This window comes from Zootoca vivipara, chromosome 5 (genome assembly GCF_965207765.1).
Source record: "Zootoca vivipara chromosome 5, rZooViv2.hap1.1, whole genome shotgun sequence".
NCBI lineage: Eukaryota > Metazoa > Chordata > Lepidosauria > Squamata > Lacertidae > Zootoca > Zootoca vivipara.
The window spans coordinates 29,526,980-29,543,191 of record NC_142588.1 but is presented as its reverse complement, the minus strand read 5'-3'; the positions used below and the strand labels follow the sequence as shown (position 1 = coordinate 29,543,191).

Here is a 16,212-nt window from a genome sequence, read left to right as displayed (position 1 = left end):
GCCCTACAGTTGTCTAGGGAGTGGTGAGAGGGAGAAAGCACTCTGCATGTGCTCTGCGGAAGAGAGGTCCCAGTACATACTGAGCTCTAGTAATAAACCACAAGTTCTGCTACAAATTAAACTCTGCCACAGTGGACTCCAACTCCGCTCTCATCAGCCCAAGCCTAGCATGGTCAGTTGTTAGATATACTGTAATGGGAACTGAAGTTCAGCAACATAGAGGATCAAAGGTTCCCCACCCCTGGTCTGACAAAACTCAGTTTGAGGCAGGACTGGCCCCCTACTCCAAATTTTAAATAAGGCTCAAAGTGAAGGACATCAATGAAGTCTCACTTTGAGCAAAGTTTCTCTTCTCACACTGGTAGCCTTTTAAAAAAGCCTTTAGACTTCTGCTAGACAGCTAGAGGATACATTTCTGGTATGCACACTTACTAAGCTGTAAACACCCCGTCGGACTTACTTTGAGTAAAGATGTTTAGTAACGCAGCCGCAGAGCATCCAATTCACAGTCCTGATATCACCATTTCCTACTTGACCCATTAAGCACCGTAATATTGCAAGAGAGCAGGGATTCTGCAGGTGGGATGGCAAGATGGAGGAAAGGTTCACACAATAAACCAAGGGACACTCTGGGAGAATAGTTTAGAGTGTTGAACTAGGAGTGATTAAAATCCCCACTCAGCTTTGAAACGCACTAGATAACCTTGGGCCAATCACTTCATCTCCATCTAATCTCCTTCACAGGGTTGTTGATCTGATAAAGGGGAGGGGGAACTGTGTGTTTCACTTAGCTCCTTGGATGAACAGGGATAGAAATATAGCGAGTAAAATCAGTTTGAATGACATGTGAAACTATGCCACAAGTATGCATTTAAGATATGGCAATTGAAGTATGGGTAGTTTCTTCTACTAGCTTGTGCTCCATATGTGTAATATATCTCCATTTCCTAATAAAGAGTTCAGTTCTCAAGTCTGACACTATAAAATTCAGAGACTTTGTAGCTAGGAAACTGAACAGGACACCCAGAGCAGAAGATAGGAAGAGAAAAGGGTATTATCTCCTCTCAGTTTGAGAAGGAACCACTCCCCCCCCAAAAAACTTGCCTGTCAACAGGAACAGATTAAAATCTTCATATTTTCCTAATAAACAATTTCCTGTTTTGTGAGAGCCTTGGCCCAGCAGGATCTCAATGAATCCTGGATATGGATATTGGATGCTGAGATACATCATTCCCCACCCCCAACAGAATATAGGGTTAATGTCAATAACTTTGTTGCTCCAGTTGCAATGACTAACCGATTAGTTTATTTGTGTAAGTCATATTATGTTTAAAACCATAAATGGCTTGGGACCAAAATACATAAAGAACCTGTCCTATCAAGGAGGTGTATTTGACAGGAATACTGCCCTTCCCTTTAACAGCACCCAAGCTGTGGAACTCCCTTGCCTGGACTCCACCTTACCATCTTTTCACCACAAAGAGCAATCTTAAAACACAAGAAGCTGGTATAAATTGAACCAGCATAAACTAAGTCAGAAAACGTACACCAGATCCAAATGTCATTCAGGACCAGGCTGAACTGCCCTAACCTGGAAGAAGGAAAACAAGCCTTTAAATTGAGTTACATCACTCTTTTTGTTGCCTTAATTTACTCCAGATTCCTAGGTCACGTAACTAACATGCATGTGATTAGGATTCAGCCTAGGTTTCACTCCCTTCTGTTGTGCCCCCACCACACCCCTTTTTCAGACTTTACATGGGCTTAAGATCCAATCTAAGGGGATGTGGGTGGCGCTGTGGGTTAAACCACTGAGCCTAGGGCTTGCCGATCAGAAGGTCGTTGGTTTGAATCCCTGCGACAGGGTGAGCTCCCGTTGCTTGGTCCCAGCTCCTGCCAACCTAGCAGTTCGAAAGCACATCAAAGGGCAAGTAGATAAATAGGTATGCTACAGTGGGAAGGTAAATGGTGTTTCCGTGTGCTGCTCTGGTTCGCCAGAAGTGGCTTTGTCATGCTGGCCACGACCTGGAAGCTGTACGCCAGCTCCCTCAGCCAATAATGCGAGATGAGTGTCACAACCCGAATCGGTCACCACTGGACCTAATGGTCAGGGGTCTCTTTACCTTTAAGATCCAATAGGCTCTGCTGAGCCAGGATGGAGGAGATATGCCAGCCTATGTCTGACTGAGCCAGGTTAAGGGAGTTAAGTTGATCAGCTGGATCCTAACTCCACTCATCCTGGCAGATCTAGCCTCAGAAGTCTTGTTTAGGCAATTGTTTTGTTAGGTAAAACCAATTTTTACTTTTTGCTCTTTTTTGATTCTCAACTTTTTTATTTGATTGTATTTGCATAATTACAGTTTCAGTATCTTTTAAAAAATTTCTGTAAACGCCCCGGGATAACATAACATAACAGAAAGACAGGACACAAAATGCTTCTGCATATAAAACATCTGAAATAGTCCTTGTTGTCTGTTAGTAATGCTGCAGCTTCTATCACAAACAGAAGTTGCTACAATGCTGAAACCCTAGCTGCTGCCAAATAGTAATGCCTGCCTGCAACCATTTATTCACAAGGTTTGCAGTACTAGACGTGATTTAATTATTCAGCTTCATAAATTTAACTCAAGGTTGTTAAAGGAGTCACACACTGGCAAGAAAAGGCTACATGTAATATCTGCCCAATAGCAGTGAACAAATTGTGCTGTAGACTCAGCAGTTTCATACTGACGCACACTATCTGTGGTACTCAGAGTTCTCAGTGTTTAATGCCTTCCCTCTTGTGCACTGCAAAAAGAAAAGAAAAGCCTTTACTATTTCCTCCAGAGCACAGAGGGGCCCACAACTAAATAAAGGGTTAGAGTCAGGGCAAAACAAGAGCTCAGTCCCAGAAATTTTATTTATTTACTAAGCAGAATAATTTTTGTTAAAGGTCTGCTATATGTTGGGAGTGAAACTTTCTTGCTCTTGAAACCTAATAGTCACAGGTAGGACAGAGAGCAATAGTTCAGAGTCCAAGGAGTCTGGTTGGAGCCCTAGAGCAACTGTTAGGGAAATGGGTAGTGGGTGTTTCCCATTAGGCTGGCTAGCCACCTTCTCAATGCGGAACTGATAGCTTTAAAAACTGCATTCCAAATAATGCCACCTTGTGCAAATAGAATTCTCTCACCTGGAATGGTCTGCAACTTTTCTAGACTTAAATGTAAAAATCCTGCAAGCGACCTTATTTTACTCAACCTGCTTTTTGTAATACATTAGTACATCACCGCCATTCTTGTGTAGTACATTTAATTGACCTCTGCCTAGGGGTACAGTTATCAGTTTATTTGTTTTTATTAAATTTCTATACTGCCCTTTATCCGAGGATCACAGGGCGGTTTACAATATATAAAAACACAAAAATGCATACCATAGTAACAACCAAAAAAAATTCCCCTGCCACACACAAACACATTTTAAAAGCCATAGATTGTTTAATTAGCCAAAGACCTGGGTGAAGAGGAATGTTTTTCATATATAATGAAGATGCCACATGAGTTTCCCTGGGGAGAGCATTCCACAAGTGGGGAGCATAGCTGCCAAGTTTTCGCTTTTCTCGCGAGGAAGCCTATTCAGCATAAGGGAAAATCCCTGTACAAAAGGGGATAACTTGGCAGCTATGGTGGGGAGCCACTACAGATAAAACCCATTCTCTTGTTGCCACCCTCCAGACATCTTCTGTAGATGACACATGAAGAAGGGTCTCAGATGATGATTGTGGGGTCAGTTCATATGGGGAGAGGCAGTTCTTGGGGTATTGCGTTCCTGGGTCATTTAAGGCTTTTATAGGTCAAAACCAGCATTTTGAATTGGGCCCAGAAATTAATTGGCAGCCAGTGCAGTCGGGCCAGGATTGGCATTATATGCTCCCTAAGTGGAGGATTCTGCAGTGTGGCAGAGGAAATACCTATTTTGTTGGCAAAGAGGCCAAAAATAAGTGTGCCGGGGCAGAATGAAAAGCCACTTCATTTCCCCGACACACCCCTGAAAAGGGACAAAATCTATGCCAGCCCTGGAGGCAGTGTAATTTCCCTTCCTGTTGAAAAAAACAACCTGGGGGCACAGGAAAAGCACCTCCTTCACCTTCTGCTGTAAAAGCAAGCAGCAGGGCTTGGAAATGGTAGTTCTTCTGCCATGCAATTTCCCACCACTACCACTGTATGATTACTCTGCATTATGGATCCAATGTTATACCCACCTACTGGGAAATAAGATGCAATTAATCAATAAATTTCTGAGTAGACGTGTATAGGCTTATGCTTTAAGCTGACATAATTTTGCATGGAAAAAATGCTTAGTCATTTTTTTAATGCTTTCATTACATTTTGAAGCCCTATTCCTAACACACCATGTTTGAAGTAGGTGAAGAAATATGCCACTTGGTTTTTAAAAAATTAACTAAAAAGAGTCATTTCATTGTTATATTGCTTGGGGATGTGAACAATAAAGACAGCTTACAACAGTTTATTTGAAAATAATTTAATGTATTATTCTTCCCATACATAGTTCCGAGTACATTCTAAAGGTCTTTTTTTAATACACTTAATGAGAATGTACATTTTACAAGACAAAACAAAGGCAAGGTCACAAGTATTCATTCCTAACATACATTGTAGTGTTTAAGCAAGGCAAACACCATGAATTACCATACATCAGTTGCAGCATACTGTATACCACACATCTAAAAATCCAGTGAAATGACTTAAGACCTCAATTTTACACCAATTACAAGTGAGCAGAAAACACTGCAATATGGTTGTGCGGTGTCCAGATCATTCATCATTTATGCATCTTTTCTCTTGATGATCAGAGGTCCCACATTGTCTCCCGTTTCATCATTATGGTTTGTATGAGACCCATCGCATAATGGAAACTGGGGAGGAAAAAATGCCTTAAATTTATTTGTTTATATATAGCAAATAACAATTCACAAACAACAAGGAAACCTAAGAGTGGCCTGATTTATACCAAGTCATGGTTTGTTTAGCCCAAGTATTGTTGACTTGAAAATCTGAATCCAGCCCAGTGGGTAGCCATAATTTATTTTCTGGCAAGAAAATCAGAATGTAATGCTATGGTTTGTAGTTGGCTTATGAATCACAGTTTTTAAAGAGTATGGTTGGCATCATTTCTCAACCCAACGGCCTTGCTTAACCATGGTTTGTTTTACTATTCCTTCCCAGGTACCTGCCAAACTACAGGGCCATAAAATCAGCACAGCTGGAAAACAAGTTGCACTTTGGAGAACTAAGTAACCGTGTATTTTCTTAACTGTGAAATCAACACATGGTTGGCTAAGCAAACCATGATTAATACAAACCATGGTCTAGAGTTAAATGCTGTTTACAGCCAATGCTGAAGAAATTTGGCTATGCTACCATCTAGTAATTTAGTAGGCCATCAGAAGGTATCACAGTTCCTGTGCTGATATGATAGAATACTTGTCAGTACTAAACTTAGAGCTAGATTCAACTAACCCACTGCACTAGCAGAAGCCAGCAATGGGGCTTCTACCCTCTCCTCTCCTCCCCTCCCCCAAAATCCATTCTGGAGAGTCAGGAGAATCCCCCAAAACAGCACATTTGTGGGGGGGGAGCAGGGTCAATCTGCCTGGTTCGCAAAAATGCTTGCATTCACAGGACCATCAAAAAAAGTGCAATTTTTCAATTCCTACCATTACCCTGTTTCTCATATTTTAAGACATACCCATAAAATAAGCCATAGCAGGATTTTAAGCATTCAAGGAATATAAGCCATACCCCGAAAATAAGACATAGTGATAGGCGCAGCAGCAATGCCAGCCGTGGCAGGAGGAGGAGGAAAAAAATAAGACATCCCTTGAAAATAAGCCATAGTGGTTTTTTTTGAGGAAAAAATAAATATAAGACATGTCTTATAATATGAGAAACCCGGTATAAATAAAATGCATTTGTCTGAGGACTAGTATCAACATTTGGCCTTGAAAACAAGGACAGGATCAAAGTATTTCAACATATTTGATCAACATTTCTGCTCTATTATACAACCACTGTTACAACTTACACTATAATTTTTTTTGCTTCTAACATTGAACAACCTATTCCACTGTTGCAATATTTCTTTTCCCCACTATAACCTACCCCTCTCAGTTGTCTTTTAAAATATGAATGCTTAAACATCAATATTCAATGGTGTTTACTCTTATGTTACATGCTCTCAGGAGGAAACCTTCCTTATATGGAAAATTGCTTTGATTCTAGAAATAGCCGATTATAGGACTTTCCTTCAACGGCTGTTTCTAATTCAGTTATTCCTTCTGATTCTTCGTGATGAACTAAAAGTACTTTGTCTGTGGAGGGTTCAGCTAATTTGTAATTTAAAAGTTACAAGATATTTGCCATTTTCTTCTCTTACCTTCTTAGACCTCCAACACCGGCAGTACACAGCTTTCTCCCCCAAATCTTCCATATCAAATGCATGAACTACCTTTGGGTTATCTTTCTGGATATGGAGATTTACCATCCCATTACAGCATCTGTCCTTGCTGATAAATTTTTTGTAAGCAAGATATCCAATGGCTGCCGCTCCAGCAGCAAACGTAACGGCTGCAATCCATTCAACTGAAACAGAAATATGGAGAAATGGTTAAAGACCACTCACTAAGCTACTTTTGTGCAAACTGGTGCTGAGAAGTTACAGGTAGGTAGCCGTGTTGGTCTGATGCAGTCAAAACAACCCTTCCAGTAGCACCTTAGAGACCAACTAAGTTTGTCATAGTTATGAGCTTTCGTGTGCATGCTTAGTTGGTCTCTAAGGTGCTACTGGAAGGATTTTTTTGGTGCTGAGAAGTTACTGTCTGACAGAATTTTCATTTTCTCCTCATACAGTTCATAGCATTTAGTACAGCTTAATCTGTGTTCCCACACTGCGTACACTGAGTACCAAGTGATGAGTTTGATAAAGTTCAAACTGAGCTTGTTCCCAGCTAAAGGGAACAATTGTAGTTTTAGTCTTTGTTCTGACACTCATGGAAAGGACCCACTTCATTTCTTTTTGTGTAGACCCAGTAGAAGGAGTGAAGAAACTTTAGAATTCTATAAATTGTGTTTCACGTCTCAAGGAAATAATTAACCCTCAAGACTTCTTCCCCCTCCCTATGCAACTCAGGGCCTAACCATTTCCAAGTAAATACTGTTTGCAAAAGGTCAAAAATGTAGTTAACACATGACTTTAAGGAATCCCAAAACTAGAAACAAGTACCCGGTGAGTTGAATCTAAAGAGAGTTACATAGAACTACATAATGAGACAAGATGATATGGAAAGAGTTCTCATAAGAAGAGGAATTCCAATATTTTCTGGCAGGTAAAAATAAGGTCATCAGTACATTTATTTATTATTAATCTAGTGCTCTGTTGAGGAAAGAGAAGTCAACCTATTCAATCACAATCATTGACACAAACAATACAGGTTACTAGCTTCCAGGCTAACCAGAGGTGATTAACTTTGCAAACAAGGAAATATTTCCCAATTAAAAATTCTAAAAACCCCACTGACCGCATTGGGATTTGTGTGTTTGAACTAGCAACACTGAAGATGCAATCTTGTGCAATAATACTTTATACCTTGTCCACACTGTTATTTCAACAGAAGGCATTACGTTGAATCAGGAGTTCCCCTGAAGTTGGAGTAGGAATTTTTTTTAGCCCAGCAGGCCAGATTGTTATCTCCCCATCTGTCAATCAGCTGATGTCACAATGAGGTCCACTGGCCTTTTTTGCCTAGGGATGGTCTTCAGAACCCTTTCTCGAAACACTATTTTGTGCAGGGCTTTGAAAGGGGCTTCTGACAATCAGCCAATTATTGGATTTTCAAAAGTTCCTTTCAAGGTCTGATCAGCAGTGCAAATAAACACACTTTCAGCTAAACCAGGTTTTTACCTGCCCTGCACCTGACATCATGCACAGCATCAGGTACAGAGAAAGTTTCTGCAGCTTGGCCAAAATGGTCTCACAGGCCAAATGAGGATGCCTGGCAGGCCTAATCAGGCTCGCCAGCTGGAAGTTCTCCACCCCTGCACTAAAGCAAGGATGGCAGTCAACACAACCAAAATATTTACCCGAGAAGCTTCAGCAGGGCTTCCAGGCAGACCAAAAAATATTCCAGAGAGTAGGAAGCTTGAGCTCCACCAACTTGTCCCTATCACCTATGTGCAAGTCCATAACACTTATCAGGACCAGCTTAAGAACAAAAACCAGCAGTGGGCTACTTTTGCAGTACTGTATCATCACATAATTCTTCTCAAGCTCAGTATTAAATGAAGGGAGGTGGGAAGAGATAAAGTTGTTAGCGAAGACATGGTAGAAAGTTGTGTTTACAATGTGTGAGCGCAGTATGAAGGCAGTGTTTTAGGAAGACTGATTACAGTTAGAACCAAAACGTTTTGAGCACACCCAGTTATTTTTCTGCAGAAAATGTTCCATTCCAGAAGCTCATTAGTAATAAAGAATAGATGCCATTAACCAAACTTAGAAGTTTCAGAGTTTTTAGCTTTGTCTACTAAATAAAAGTAAAATAAGCATGTTGAATTAGGTTATTCTCTAGATCTGGGACATCAGAAAATTTACTAAAGCAAATGAAAGATTTTCTCATTTGCAATTTACCCAAATTTACAGAAGAATTTTCTCTATAAAAATTGTCTGGAAAAATCGTATCACACAACCAGAGACATTTTATGCTGAGCAGAGAATAAGACTAAGCTCTGAGAATATTTTATTTACTCCCTCTTCTTTCTCTCTGCCTGCCTAGAGTTCTGTAAAGAAACTGTAAAGTTCTTACCGTCAATATCTAGCAAGCCTTATAGAACTATTACACTATGCTCTCATTTTAACCAACTGTAGTGGAGCAACACAGCTGCTGCTGAATCTTTTTGTATATACCGTTTCTCCAAAAAACAAGACGTAGCCATAAAATAAGCCTTAGCAGGATTTTTACGCATTCAAGGAATATAAGCCATACCCTGAAAATAAGCCATAGTGGGTTTTTTTGAGGAAAAATAAATATGAGACGGTGTCTTATTTTCGGAGAAACACGAGTAGGTGAAAGTCCTTGGTGCAGAGTTTTATTTCCAAGTTCAATAGGGCAAACAGCTCACACTCCATGCCCACACATGTCAATACAACAAAAGCTATACAGTATATAACTACACACTCATGAGATCCAACCTGTTCATGTCAGACAGAACACAGGAAAGCATGGACCAACACATCACAAAAAGAAGCTTGCACCTTTCAGGTGCCCTGTACTTGTTGAAAGTTAGGGGGTCTAACTACATACCTGCAAGGCTGCACCTGTGCCACAGGAACATATAAACCATAGTAGGGAACGCAGACCAAGATAAATTAAATATGGCAAGAGTATTCTGCTTCCAACTATTTCACTTAACTCACATAAGTGGAAGATGGAGTGTTCCACCAAGAGCACTGTAGGGCGCAAGGAAAATGGGTGATCAGCAGCTATGGTGAATGTACAGAATATCATATACAAAAGGAATGAGCTATATAACGTATGTGCTGCCAGGATCCCTACACGCACCTGCCTAAAATGCTGGACAGAGACACCTACAAAAAAATTACAACTCTGGGTGAGCATCAGGTGTTGTTAGATATGTGAATGCCCAGAAACTAAGGCCTGAAATTGAGAGACTTGAAATGAAGTAGGGAATAACACAAATACTGAAAACAGTTTTTACAGCAATAGTGCTTTATTTAGTGTTGTTGTACAGCACCTGACTGCTTTATCCTGTTTTCATCACAAGATGAAAGTTCTGCTTTACAGATCCTGGAACGTGAAAGATTGTTACTTATCCAGGATCAAAGAACAGTTAGGTCCCTTTAGAATATTTTCCTCTTCTCAGAGCTGGCAATAGTTCTCCAAAATATGTATTAGCAATCTGCACCCAAAGATCTTAGTTGATGTTGGTTTGCTAAGTCTTACAAGTAAAAACAGGGGAGAATCCCAGCCAGTCTCTGATTATGTGCCAAGTGCCCTCTGCTCACTACTGACCAAAAAGCCAGCCCTCACATCAAAAGTGCGACTTTTAGGCAAACGAAGCCCTGAAGCCTCTCCCCTTAGGAGCAGGAGCCTGAATGCAACCTTTCTCAAACCGACACCTAGTTACATTTCCCCCCAGCAGGAGCACTAAACTACCCCACTAATCCCCAAAGGTATTAGTTAAAGGCGCTGGTTTCCGCGGAAGAGCTTCAAGGGCGTCAACCACTAACAGTTAAGAGGCCGAGCTTCACCACGCCCCCTTCTAAAAAGAGCCAAATTCCGGCTAGGAACGCGGTGCCTTAGCTTAAAGACCCGAGACAACAATTCCAGCAGCCGAAATGCTTGGCATTTGCAGCGCAGTCACGAGTTCCTTTGTTCTCCGCGCAGAAGCAAGCGGGAGAGGCAGAGGTCAGGGCCAGGCAAGGAAGGCCGACTGTCGGAAGTGCGCGGCGCCCGAGGGCTCCCGCGAAGCAAACAGGTGCGGCAGGGAGAAAGGCGAGCGCTTGCCCAACGCCTGCTAAGATGAGCCGAGGAGGGAAGGATGAAGAAGCCTCGGGGCATCGCTGCTGCTGCTGCGCAGCGCAACGCTCCACAGCGGCGACCTGCGAGGCGAGAGGAGCCCTGGAGGGGAAAGAACTGCTGAAGGTCAATGCAAAAAAGCCCAGGGGAGCTGCAGAGGTCGCAGGTGCAAAACTGCTCGCCCCCTATCACAGTTTTTTTTAAAGTTTTTTTTTTTAAGACTATGCCCCGCCTCGTTTTAGGCGCCGCATTCCCGGAGCCTTTTCTCTCTTTCCCCGGCGGTGAAGATGCGCCTGTTTTTAGCACAGGGCCCCGCGCTAAGGTAACAGGTCTCTCTCTCGGTTGGCAACACGGGTAAAAGGGAGGAAAGAATTGCTAGGGAACTAAGGAGAAGCCCTACATAACCCGCCCCACTACATGCACACCCTTGCAAGGCCGCCGCTGCCATCCCGCGACCTTGCAAGCTCTTACCCCTCACGGAAGAATTCGACCCGAGCCCCATGACTGCAGCCCCGGACGCACACCGCGCGGCCACCCTCTGAGGCTCCGGCGTAGGGCGCGCGAGGCGGGGCGAGGGAAGTGACACCCGGCGGCGACGCGCCTGCGCGCCAGGGCTTATAACATGGCGCCGGCCGGGGGCGGCCTCTCTGCTTCAAGGGGCGGGGCAAGCGTTGCAAACCCCCAAGCGCGGCTCTAGCAGGAAGGGCGGCCGCGATGGGTAGAGAGAGATCGGGGGGGTGATACCGACTGCGGCTGGAGGAGATTTAGAGACCGGGGGGTCGTCGGGAGGATTAAAAGGGAGGGGAAGGAGGAAGAACAGTCAATGCCACCCTGAGAATAAATGCTGCAAATGCGAGAAGCAGCTGAATAAATAAGCTGGAAACGATTTGGGCGACACGTGCCAAAGGGGACGACGGTGCACTGGGGCAAAGAGGGCACTGCGCCACCAACCGAAGCGCCTGCCTTCCTGCTTGCAGGAGATGCTGCTGCCTGCCAGCTCCTCCTCCTCCTCCTCCTCCTCCTCCTCAGTCTTGGTCAGGCATCCCCAAACTTCGGCCCTCCAGATGTTTTGGACTACAATTCCCATCATCCCTGACCACTGGTCCTGTTAGCTAGGGATCATGGGAGGCCACAGTTTGGGGGTGCCTGGTCTTGGTGTTGCCCTTGCAGAGTTGGTTCCAGGTCCACCTACTGCTTTCCACCCTACCAGTTTTGAGGGGCACCTGCTGCCACTGATCCTCAAAACCTTTAAGAAGTTGAGAGGAGAGATGATCCCAACAGGCGTAGGTTGTATTCCTGAAAGGCAAACATGTTGGAATTTCCTTTCAGGTGGGGCTTTCCTAGAGATAAGAGAACTTCCACAAGCAAAACAGATGGGCTACCACTTTGAGATACAGCCCCTTCCCTTAATTTTTCCTCTTTTTCACCTGGCTTGCCTATTGCTTCTTCATCAAGAAGGTCCTCTGCTGCTGACAGGTTTCCATGCTTTACTTACAACAGGGGTGGGGGCCTTTGATGCTCCATATGTTTTATTTTATTGATTAAGATTTCTTACCCACAATTTACCACAAGGTATAGAAAAGTGTAAAAGAAGAAAGAAAAGAAAATCAGTTCCAGATCCCTGACTTATAATTGCCCGTGCCTTTAAGATGCAACATCAGAAACACTTGCCTGGGAGTAAGCCTTATTGAATTCAATGCGGCTTCCACATACACATGCATAGGATATTAGGCTGCAATCCTAAAAATACTTAGCTGTTAGTATACCCAGTTTATTTGGAAAAGTAGATCTATTATGTAACTTTGTGAGGGTGGGCTAAACAACCCCAACTTTCACACACATGTAGCAAAAAGAAAAATAAAATCAGTAGAATAGCCTATGCAGTTTTCCAATACCAGTTGCATAGTGTGCAGGATGGTGGTATATGTATATGGTTTCACTGTTGTGGTGAACTAACAGCAATTTGCATATAATGAGAATGAAATCTCATATTTATTATTTTGTCTTCACAGCATGGTCCAAGTAGCCCTGCTACTTCTTTCTTCTAAAAGGTTCTGCTTTACAGCTACACGGCACACAGAAATTCCATAGCAGACTTCCTCAGCCTTGTGTCTTCCAGATTTTTGGATTACTACTCCCATCATCCCTCACCATCAAGCTATGTTGGCTGGTGCTGTTGAGTTATCAAGTCCAAAACATCTGTGTAGCACCAGGATGGGAAAGGCTGCTTAATGGAGATGTTGATTTATTGCAATACTGTTGATTATTAGGCAGATATTTAAAGGTACAGAAAGTCTAGCAGGAAAAATAAGTAAATATTGCTTTCAGAGATTCAAGGGTGCGATTTCAGAACCCATTGGTGCATTTCCACTCACTGTACTGCTTGCTTCAAGACAATTGAGTTACCTTCACAGCGTCAAACAAACTATTTTCTAATCCAACATAAACTTTTATTTTTTATTTATTTATTTACAAATAATTTTTATTAATTTTTCCAATTACAAACCAATTGAATATTTCAAATTATACAAATACAATCAATTAAACCGAATATTATGCCAAATCATACAATTTTGACTTCCCATGCTTCAGAATCTGGGGATTCTAAATAAAGTTTCGCCCTGCCATCCTGATTCTAATGTCCAAATCTTCCTCATAGTCCATTCTACTAATCCAACATAAACTTTTAAATGAAAGTATTACACAGCTCTCTTTGTCACTGAGACCTCTCTTTTTAGACCAAAAGAATTGTGCCTTGCTCTTTACCAGTTGCTGGTTTCTCTCATGAAGCACAACACAATTCAAGCCCCACCTAATGGCTTCCACCGTGTTTCCCTGCTGCCCTACTTCCTCTTCTCGGAATATATGCAATAATTACTTATGGGGCTTCAAATTATACTTTGCTGAGGATGGATACCTATGATGCCATGTAGCAGCAGGTCAGCCCTAATGCTCTTAGTCTTAACCTTTAAAACCACCCCCCCGTCAAACCCAGGGCTAACCCAGTATTTTGCAGCGGGGGGGGGGTTTGCTCCCGACCAATTCCGGGTCCTGCCGTCATCACCCACCTCCCCGAGCAGAACCGCGGGAGTCGCCGCGCCGCAGACGCCGGGGCGCCTCTGGAACTACACGCCCCAGAATTCAGCGCGGGGGCGTCAGGAAGCGGTGGGCGGGGCGTGGAAGTCTATTAGTAGAAGCGGAAACAAAAGACCCTTCGATTGGGAGCGGAGAGGCATCTCGGCCTCGGCCTTAACACGCCCCGTGAGAGCCCGGCCCCCTCCTGGAGCAGCCAACGCCGTCGCCGCCTCCTTCTCCTCCTCTCTCTTCCCCCCTCTCGCAGCTTCCCCAGACCGGCCCGCCCGCATCCCCGGCTCCCCATGGCGCTGAAACGGATACAGAAGGTGAGAGCACCCGAGTGGGGCGGGCCGGGCTGGGCTGCTCGCCGTCCGTTGGGAACTGGGTGAGCTTCGAGCCGCCCGGGCCTCGGGGGGTTAGTAATAGACAGGCGGGGAGCGCGCTTTGGGGCTGAGGGGATGCGCAGGTCTCGCGATGGGCCGGAGGAGGGGGGGAGTGATGGCTGAGGGGGGGATATGGGCCTATATGGAGGGGTTGAAGGGCGGAGGGGGGGCTCGGTTGAGACCACCCTCCACCCACCCTTTTTTTTGCTTCATAAAAGATGACATGTATATTTTCACGGACACCTTCAGGGAAGCCGTGAGGGCACCCTCTTGTTTCTGCCATGGTTCAAGTAGCCCTTGGGGTCACTGAAGAATCCTTAGTTAAGCTGACAGGCCGCCGCCGCCGCCCCCCCCCCAATAGGCAAGCCTTATATATTCGCGTTCGTACCAATACAATGGTGTAGCAGCTTTTTTCCTGGACTGTACCACTTCGGGTGGGAGAGGGGTACAGCGTGTGCTTATTTTTTTCCCCCACCCTCCACACACAACACACACGCATCATATCAGAACAGGAAAACAAGGGTTATCGTATCTAGTTAGGCCATCGAAATGGTTTAGCATCCAAGATTGCTCTTTGCATTTGTGTTTATGTTAAGGTAATAATTTGCCGCCTTGTGCCACCAGTTAGTGGAAAGATGAGATATAAATTCAACAAATAATAATAAATCCCCAGGAGAGCATTTCCACATACACAGACTTCCAACCCACCAGCAATCTAGTAATGTAGCCCAGGAACAAGAAGTAAGGTCTTTGTGAATTGTCTTATCCAGGCTGCGAAGTGTGGAAACGGGTGAAAAGAATGCTTGGGGAAATGCATACTGAGACATCGTCGTTATGTTGCTCCAGAGGCATGGGGTAGATTTTTGTGTGTGTTGCTGGGATAGTGTGAGAAGTTCATTCTGCAGCTTCTCCCCACACTGTGGTCAGCACTTGGGAAATTGGGCCAATGCTGGCAAGAGGGGCGGGGTTCAGTGTGAGTTTCTCCAGCCGTGTTCTGGGCTTCTTCCATTACTAGACAGGAATAAGTATTGATGCAGTAGTTACCGGGTAGCATGCAGCTAAAGCAGTATGATACTTAAACCTAACTAGTTCACATTCAGCCCAATTGGCCTAGAAGGTTTGGAGGACTCACACCAGTGAGGAAACTAGATAAGAACTCAATTGTCTCCAAGGCAACAAGAAGCTCCTGATTTCACCCAAACATAACTAAGTTCAGTGCCACCTAACAGGTATGGCCAAACGTGGCCCTCCAGCTGTTTTGGGACTACAATTCCCACCATCCCTGACTACTGGTCCTGTTATCTAGGGATGATGGGAGTTGTAGTCCCAAAACACGTTTGGCCATGCCTAGACCATATAATGACACAATCAACATATTAATTAAAAATGTGTTAAGTGGGTGGGCTCCTGCTCTACCATTTAGCTTGTAGTTTTGTTGAAACTGTAATTCTTAGTAGCAATTGGAAGTGAACATGGACATCGTGCTGGCAATGCTTTCTGGTTGATGTAATGAGGGCAGAGAGAGACTTGTGGCTTGCGATAACAAGGTGTAATTTTGTGTATTCCCAATTGATGGAGACAGATGACAGTTCCCATCCTCCTGACCATTGGCCATACTGGCTGGGACTGATGAGAGTTGGGAGTCTAATATAATCTGGAGGACCACAGGTTGCTCCACCTCTGCCCCTAAATATTAGGGGTCTAGAACCTGCCTCACTGAAAGAGCATTCTGTGGTCCATTTGCTTCGAAACGTCCCCGTGTTCTTCCCTTTCCCTTGGTAGTCATCATTGCTGCTATTGCCATTTGTGGGGTGGGGGGATTTCTTGTTTCTAACTTTGTTTCCACATGAATGATATGCTTCAGTACTTGCTAATAGTCTAAAAAAAGAAAAGGTATATTCAAATGTTGTCCTCATCAAGTGAATGTTAATAGTGAAAAGCTAGGGAAGGTGAAGGACTGAGAAATTGAAGGTTTGCCAAAAAGGAGGCAAGCTCTATAGATGTCACAGCTATCAGTAATTGGTGTCATTTAACACAGTTTCTTTGTGAATGTAGATAAGGGGAGCTAACTTAACACCATTTCCGAAATTATGTTCAACCTGCAAGAAGAATTGAGATCTCTGACTCATTGTCTACCCAAGGTGATGTCTCATTGCAACAGACACA

The 16,212-nt window shown here is 43.8% G+C and overlaps 2 protein-coding genes across 6 annotated transcripts in view; one reads left to right on the top strand and one right to left on the bottom strand.

Moving 5' to 3' along the window:
- Positions 1–4,502: 4,502 nt before the first annotated feature.
- On the bottom strand, positions 4,503–11,130 carry CISD1 (CDGSH iron sulfur domain 1). Of its 2 annotated transcripts, none has more exons than XM_060274885.2 (3): positions 9,353–11,130; positions 6,433–6,638; positions 4,503–4,912 (listed from the first exon to the last, which is right to left on the bottom strand). In XM_060274885.2, the coding sequence occupies exons 1-3, from the start codon at positions 9,390–9,392 to the stop codon at positions 4,823–4,825; spliced, it is 336 nt and encodes a 111-aa protein (XP_060130868.1). In that variant the 5' UTR covers positions 9,393–11,130; the 3' UTR covers positions 4,503–4,822. The 2 variants fall into 2 exon arrangements, with proteins under 2 accessions (XP_060130868.1, XP_034994403.1); XM_035138512.3 differs by having other exon boundaries at positions 11,060–11,130.
- UBE2D1 (ubiquitin conjugating enzyme E2 D1) overlaps positions 10,592–16,212 on the top strand; it is a 28,875-nt gene continuing 23,254 nt past the window's right edge. For 2 of the 4 annotated variants that reach the window (XM_060274884.2, XM_035137948.3), the window contains exon 1: positions 13,805–13,989. Coding sequence is in view for 2 of the 4 variants with exons in the window: in XM_035137948.3 (XP_034993839.1) it covers positions 13,966–13,989 (24 nt within the window). In the remaining 2 variants the exon portion in view is untranslated. Of the gene's footprint in view, positions 10,715–13,804; positions 14,049–16,212 lie in introns of those variants that run through there. The other 2 variants (XM_088670273.1, XM_035137949.3) reach the window with 2 other exon arrangements.